The sequence below is a fragment of the Micropterus salmoides genome, unplaced genomic scaffold (assembly GCF_014851395.1).
Source record: "Micropterus salmoides isolate LMB-PRFRI ecotype aquatic unplaced genomic scaffold, ASM1485139v1 Ms_hic_scaffold_2976, whole genome shotgun sequence".
NCBI lineage: Eukaryota > Metazoa > Chordata > Actinopteri > Centrarchiformes > Centrarchidae > Micropterus > Micropterus salmoides.
The window spans coordinates 1-7,815 of record NW_024042235.1 but is presented as its reverse complement, the minus strand read 5'-3'; the positions used below and the strand labels follow the sequence as shown (position 1 = coordinate 7,815).

General features: G+C 44.1%; 1 protein-coding gene across 1 annotated transcript; it reads right to left on the bottom strand.

The window, feature by feature from the left end:
- Window positions 1-5,078: 5,078 nt before the first annotated feature.
- On the bottom strand, window positions 5,079-6,629 carry LOC119882205 (G-protein coupled receptor 151-like). The gene has a single exon (XM_038692196.1). The coding sequence runs from the start codon at window positions 6,627-6,629 to the stop codon at window positions 5,310-5,312; it is 1,320 nt and encodes a 439-aa protein (XP_038548124.1). The 3' UTR covers window positions 5,079-5,309.
- Window positions 6,630-7,815: the final 1,186 nt, after the last annotated feature.

The window sequence follows — 7,815 nt, the reverse complement described above, 5'->3', positions numbered from 1 at the left end:
CACCTTGTAGAACGTATGCCATGAAGAATAAAGGCAGTTCTGAAGGCAAAAGCGGGTCCAACCCAGTACTAGCAAAATGTGTGGAATGACTAAACTGCAATTTTCCATTATTTGTTTAAGCTCTGTGGTTGGCGGCAGAGACTGTGAAGCTGCAACTTGCCTCTAATATGGAAGGTGTTTAGTTGCACTTAGGCCAAACAAGGTCCAACTGGAACAATGCCTAGTCACCCTGCACACTTGCAGACATGTCTGTTATTATTCCGCTGATTTCACTCAAGTTGCATCTGCAGAGCTATGCTGAGAATTACTCGATGCTCAGCTCACAAAACTACACTGCTCAAAAAAATAAGCGAACACTTAATCAACACAGTATAAAATCAAGTCAATTAATCTTAAGAGATATCAATCTGTCACCTGTTCTGGTGCAAATGAGAATGACAACAGGTGCACTGGAGAGGCTGATTGTTTACTAGCTTTGCGTTTTTGCTAATGTCCCTCACTCATGTCTGGTAGCATGAGGTGGTACCTGCAGCCCATCCATGCTGCACAAGCCCAGTCCAGCTCCTCCAGAATGCCACATCCATACTATGTGCCGTTGCAAGAATGTTTGCTGTGTCTCCCAGCACTGGCTCAAGAGCATGGAGTAGGTACCAGGAGATGGGCTATTACACGAGCTGGACAGAACCATAGCAGGGCATCAACCCAGCAGTAGGACCGGTATCTGCTCCTTTGTGCGAGGAGGAACAGGAGGAGGAGCACTGCCAGAGTCCCACAAAATGACATGTAGCTGGTTACTGGTGTGAATGTTTTTGTCTAATCTGTCAGAAACAGACTCATGAGGATCCGACGTTCTCTAGTGGGACCGCGCTCACAGCCCAGCACTGTGCAGCTTGATTGGCATTCGCCAGCACCAGAATTGGCAGGACCTGTTCTCTTCATAGATGAGATCAGGTTCACACTGAGCACATGTTAAAGTGTCTGGAGATGCCAATGTGAATGTTATGCTGCCAGCAACCAATCCAGGTGTGGGATGAGATCCCCCCAGGACACCATCCGCCATCTCATCAGATGCATATCCAGAAATTGTCGGGAATGCATACAAGCACGTGGGGGCCATACATACTACTGAGTGACATTATGAGTTGCTGTGATGAGTTGCCGTGATGAAAGTCACACAAGTTGGATCCTGTGATTTCAATTTATTTACACTGATTTTCTGTGTTATTTTGAATTCAGCCCTCAGTCGGTTGGTGATTTTGGTTCCTGTTACGTAATTTTGTTCGTGCGGTAAAGATTTTGAACGTTGAACTACTTTGTTCATTGAGATTTGAGATCGTGTACATAATGGCTGAAATCACTGTCCCTATTTGCACAATTATGTTTACTTTCCACAAATGGACCAATTGTTCTGCATTCTAAATGTAATATTTATGCATTGTACAGTGGATCATGTAGCTAAATAGAATGAGAAATGTAGTGTCCATAGCATTGCCTTTGGCAGATGTGTAAATTGCAGTTATTTGACACTACGTCTGTCTGTGATGTGCCAAATTATGATCATTGTCTTCAAAATCTCATTTTGCTACTCTCTATATAATACTACATTCACTGTCTGATGATTATTAGTTGATTATTATGGTGGAGGGAGTAGTTAATGAGGGATTTCACACACAGCCAGTATGACAAATGTGGAAGTTGCTGTGTCCATACTAGTGCAACCAAACTAACAGGAGAATGAGGAGGATGTCAGCCAGGCATTAAAAGTCTAATCAGGCACAGTAAGTGAAGACACATTTTCACTAGCTAGCCGGCTTTGGTCAAAACATTAAAAAATAAATTCCAAGCTGATTTTCTGACACTGGAAAGTGACAAAATTAAGTACACTGTTGTAGGTGTACTGATGATGCACACTATTGTCCCACATTGTAATGTACAGAGAGAATGGATGAGCTCAAAATCATGAGCTGCACAAAAACAAATGTGATTGTGGTGGCAAGGCAGCCACAGAGAGATCTTGAAAATCAAACAATTCCAAAATTTTGATTGATGTCCATCGGCACACATATTGCATTGTTCATCCATCCATCTTTAACAGCTTTTTTAGAGTCAGGTCGTGGAGGCAGCAACTCCAGCAGGGGACCCCAAACCTCCCTTTCCCGAGCCACATTAACCAGCTCTAAGTGGGGGATTCAAAGGCATTCGCTGGCCAGTGTGTAGATATAATTTCTCCACCTAGTCCTGGGTCTTCCCCAAGGCCTCCTCCCAGCTGGATGTGCCTGGAACACCTCCCAGGGGAGGTTCTTAGGGGGCATACTGACCAGATACCCAAACCACTTAAACTGGCTCCTTTCGACGCAAAGGAGCAGCGGCTCTACCCCGAGTTCCTCACAGCTGACTTGGCTTCTCAGCCACCCTCCTGAAAAAACCCATTTCACCTTCTTGAACACGCAGTCTAGTTCTTTCGGTTATGACCCAGCCTTCATGACCATAGGTGAGAGTGTGAATGAAAACTGACTGGTAGATCGAGAGCTTTGCCTTCTGGCTTAGCTCTCTTTTCTTCACAACTGTGCGGTTGAGCGAATGCAGTACCCACCCAAGGCACTGGAGAGGAGGGTACCCCCGCTGCACCAATTCTCCGGCCAGTATCCTTCTCCAGTGTCCCCTCACTCGCAAACAAGACCCCGAGGTACTTGAACTCCCTCGCTTGGGGTAAGGACTCATTCCCTACCCGGAGTAACCACTCCATTGGTCTCCTGCTGAGAACCATGGTACTTAGATTTATTGGTACTAATCCTCATTCTGGCCACTTCACACTCGGCTGCGAACCGATCCAGTGAGTACTGAAGGTCACGGACCGATGATGCCATCAGGACCACATTATCTGCAAAAAGCAGCAATGAGATCCTCACCCTGACTACGCCTCAGTATCCTGTCTATGAATGTCACAAACAGGATTGGTGACAAAGCACAGCCCTGACGGAGGCCATCCTCCACCTGGAACGAGTCCAACTTACTGCCAAGAATCCATACCCAGCTTTCGCTTTGGATGTACAGGGGGTTTGGATAGCCCTTAATAGGGACCCCTTCATCCCTTACTCCCACAGCACCTTCTACAATACCCGTTTATAAGCCTTGTCCAGATCCACAAAACCCAAAATATAGAGCGGAAGGGCGTTCTCCCAGGCACCCTCCGCAGTCTTTGTGAGTGAAGAGCTGGTCTGTTATTCCACAACCAGGACAAAATTCGCATTTTTCCTCTTCTATCTGAGATTCGACTATCGGCTGAACCCTCCTCTCCAGCGCCTTGGAGTAGATTTTACCAGGGAGGCTGAGGGGAGTAATTGGCACACACTCTCTGGGACTTGAACAGAGAAACCACCACCCTGGTCTGCCACGCCATGGCCTCTGTCCAAGACTTCCACGCAATGAGGAAGAGGCGTAACATCTAAGACATCCCCTCCACATCCAAAGCTTTCAGCATTTCATCAATGCTGGGCTTTGCCACTGTGGAGTTGTTTGACTACCTCAGTGACTTCCACCAGGGAAATTGATGATGATCCCCTATCAGCCTCCAGTTGTGCCTCTACCATAGATGGCGTGTTAGTAGGATTCAGGAGTTCCTCAAAGTGTTGGATGGTTCTCTGTTTCCCCTTCCTGAGGTGGTGGATTCCTGTATTTTGGATTTTGTCTTTTGGACTGCCTTTGCCTTGCCTTGTAACTCAAACCACTTAATTGATTATCAAAATAGTTAATTTAATAGGCGATTATGAATTGATAAATTGACTAATCGTTGCAGCTCAAGTGTTCACAGTGTGTATTTAAAGATAGTGGGACCACTGTCACTAATGTTCACACCTACCTGTTTTTTTGTATTATTTCTGTACAAAAACTATTAATTATTTATGTCTATGTGGGTGAAGGTTAAAATTTCAGTCCAACAATGAAAGCATAGCCTTTTGCCGTCAGTGTTTATGGCCTGGTCACCACCTCAGGGACTGACGGTGCGTTATATAGTTAAGTGTTGTGCTGATTGAGGTACTTGCCACAGGCAATAAAAAGGTCAACATAAATGATTAATGAGAGGAAAATGTCATACAGGAGGGAGGGAGCAAAAAGAGGTGTATGGTAACTATGGGATGACTCATACATCCTAAATTCTCTTGTGCTCTCTTTTTACTTTTTACAGACTTTTTACTATGCCAACAGTATACATTTAAATCCATATAAAATTTTGAATGTCAGTCTTTCATTAGAGTGAAAAGTCGGATTATTTACCTGTGGCTTCAATGTTCAGCACAGCCTGGTTGCTCTTACATCAGGCGTAGTTTCTAGATATTGTTTATACCTTCAACTGTGGAGTTTTGATGTATTCAGATGAATGTAGAGAGAATTTCTTGAGACTCCCACAGAGGCGAGTCCACTGAAATAAGTTCAGATGAAAGCTCTTATTAGAACACTTGGCAATTCTAATGGATGCCCTTATGAAAATATACTTAATGACCTGATGTCAGCAGGAGACTATCCGCTGATGTCTGATCCATCTCATTAAGACTCTACTGTACATGTGTGTGTCTGTGTATGTATGTCATTGATTTAACCCCTTACAAGAACATTTCTGACTGACGTAGATAGATAGACACAAACCAGTTATTTTGCTATTGTGCTTCTATATTTTGCTCCTATTCTATATCTTTATGTATCTTTATATCATTTATTACACCACAAGCCAATTTTATGACACACAGGCAACATTTTTAGAATATTCTTTATTGTAAACACTGGTAATCTCTCACAGAAAGAGGACAGGAAACAGACTTTTTCACTGTCACATAAAAAAAACGCCTACTTCAACATCACTAATAGTCAAAAGAGTTTACACATAAATAACAATGATTGCACATGAGTGCAAAATACATTTACTGTGTTAAATTTATCATTTTTTCCCCCCAGAGGATTTCTTGCAGCACACCAGTCATTTAATACTGTGTATTGAATTTACAAATTTTAATTTACAGCCAACTATTGTCATTTTTTAATAATTATAATCTAGTTCTTCTATTAAACAATTAAAAGACAGCAAAAATACAACAATATGCAATGTTTATCATATATACAGATGATACGGCTCTATTTATAGTCCACTCATATTTCACACCAATGGCACTTCTTACCTTTTGAATAATATCATGAACACAGTTGACAGAATACAAATTATTCACGGTGCAGCACTCAGCAGTCCATTCAACTGAGGTCCGTCGATGAAGCTGCTGCTGCCTGAGGATTGTAATGATGAGGATGGGAGGTGGTTGTTATTTTTTCCCCTCTTCGCTCTGGTGCTCCCACGGCACAGGATCATTTTCGTCTGTGTGCGATCCAGTCTCCCTCTCCTGCCAGAACTGCTCCAAATCAGGCAAGACAATCCCATCTTTGAGGCTCACCCTGTCTACTTCCCTCCCTCCTCCTCCTTGCTCCGGCAGGGGCTGAGCCTCTCCGCTGGGACCCTGGCTGGAGCTTGATTGAAGGCATCTCTCCCCCCGCAGCTGGCCGGAGGTCTCTGGTCTAGGGCAAGGCGAATGGAGAGCTGTAGGGTTGTGAGGTCCAGGTTTGGGCTTTGGAGGAGGTTTGCGCAGGGTGAGGCGCCTCCACAGACCCCTGTAGCCCTCTCTGAACTCCTCGGAGAGGGAGAGGACGATGAGAGGATTCACCAGGGACAGAGAGAAGGTAAGCAACTGAGCAGAGAGGGTTAGAAGAAGGGGAATAGAGGAGATGAGGGGCCGAGCTCCTTCAATTTCCTTCTCTGCTATATGACGCTCCCAAACCCACACCACCCACTGTGGGAGCCAGAGAATAGCCATGGCCACAGTCAGGCTGAACAGCATCAAGGTGAGCTTCCTGGATCTGATCTGTGTGCGCAGGTTCTGACTCTTACTGGAGCGGCGCTGGCACTGGCTGTAAGCCTTCCAGAAATACACCAGGGCAAAGCTGAGAGGTGCACAGTAAACCCCCAGGGGGTATGCTTTGATGTACACAGACATGAAATCCCGGGCTTCAGGAGGAACTATCAGCACACACACCAGCCCGCGGATCTCTCTCTGCAGCGTAGCAAACAGCCAGTGAGGAATGGTGACAGAGCAGGCAAACAGCCAAATGAAGAAGAACACCACCAGGATGGAGCCCAGGTGGATGCTCACCTGCTTGTTGGGGTTGGACACATAACGGTAGCACGCTTTGGCCATGACAGCCACTGTGAAGCTCTTCGCTGCCATGCAGGTGTGGAGGAACCAGTTGGCCGTCTTGCAGACCACCCAGCCCAGATTCCAGCTAGCTTTGGAGTAGGAGGCAGCTTTGAAAGGCACCGTAAACGCCAGCACCAGTCCATCAGCAAACATCAGGTTAAAGATGAGGGAGTTGATGAGAGATAGTTTGCCCCTATGTGCGCTGGAGAACAAAATGACCATCGCAGTGAGATTACAAGCCGCACCCAAGACGCAAATGACTGCCAGAATAGCTGGCACCAGGACCCTCAGCTCCCCAGGGTCCAGCTGTTGGTAAGAGCCGCGTTCATTGAATGACCACTTATCGATGGAGCTGTTCACCATTGTCGCATTGTTCCCACTCAACTTATCCATCTTTTCAAAAAAGACAGCGAGCTGATATGAAAAGAAAATATTTGAAAAGCCAGGAGAAGAATAGGGGTTGTGGGTGCTCAAAAGACTTTTAAAAAATATTTTATATTTCCAGCAATACTACCTTTCTGAATCTAAAAATGTGAGAATAATCGCATCAGAGAAGATATTGATTGACGAACAATGATCACAGTGGAGCTCCTGTCAGTCCCCAGGTTTATCCTGAGACACAATGATGCAGCTTCTGCAGCTGGTTATAAAGATGCTTTTTGATTGACAGCTGTTGTCCCCAGCTGACAACATGTGCGTAGACTTATAGCCTCACGGGGCCAATTAGAAATAACTCTGCATAATGTGCACAGTAGGACCAAGGAATGTATTGGATTTCTAATTTGTTTAAATAATTAGTCGTCATTACAGTGAGGATTTCTGAGCAGAGTTTAGAGTTAGGCTACTAATACTTAACTGTTTGAACTGCTTAAGAGTCTTTTGGCATAAAAATCAGTGTTATTAGAGCAAAGACATTTTAGAATTTATTACAAACATTAACAGTAATGGCAAGCATCCACTAGTAATTCAAATGGATTTTGCCATTTGTGTTTGCTGTATGTGCTGTTAGGGTGGGTCAGCAACCTTCATTTGAAATGTGTATATATGGTCTTACAATGGTTCATTTGAATAATATGAATAAACATGAAGAAGGGAAATAAATGACGTACAATAACGGTGGGTGGCAAGTAATTTGAAAAGTCCCCCATCTGTGTTCAGTTTATGAAAACTCCTCCCTTCTTTGCTACAGTCAGACTGCCTTTACGTGTCTTACTCTTCATCCACAAGAGGGCGCCCTTACACCACAAGCAGCAATAAACATAGTCAGGAAATGAATCTTGATGTACATCCAATTTGAGTCAGCAGCATTAACAGAGATCAATACAGCAGGTTTTGAACTTGACATCTTATTCTTTTTTTATTCAAAGAAAGTCCAGTAAGCATAAAGACTGCATGGTAATTAATTGCATTTCAATACATTCTGAGCTATAAAAGTTTTTTTTGTTTCAATTAGTGTCACAAAGGAGGTTGTTTAGAAGACATTACTGTTTTAAGGAATCACACTTAATAATTCCCTGATTTCACAGAGTTCATTTAGACCTTTAACTGCTTTCCTTTTATGGGAGGTGGCTCTTAAAAC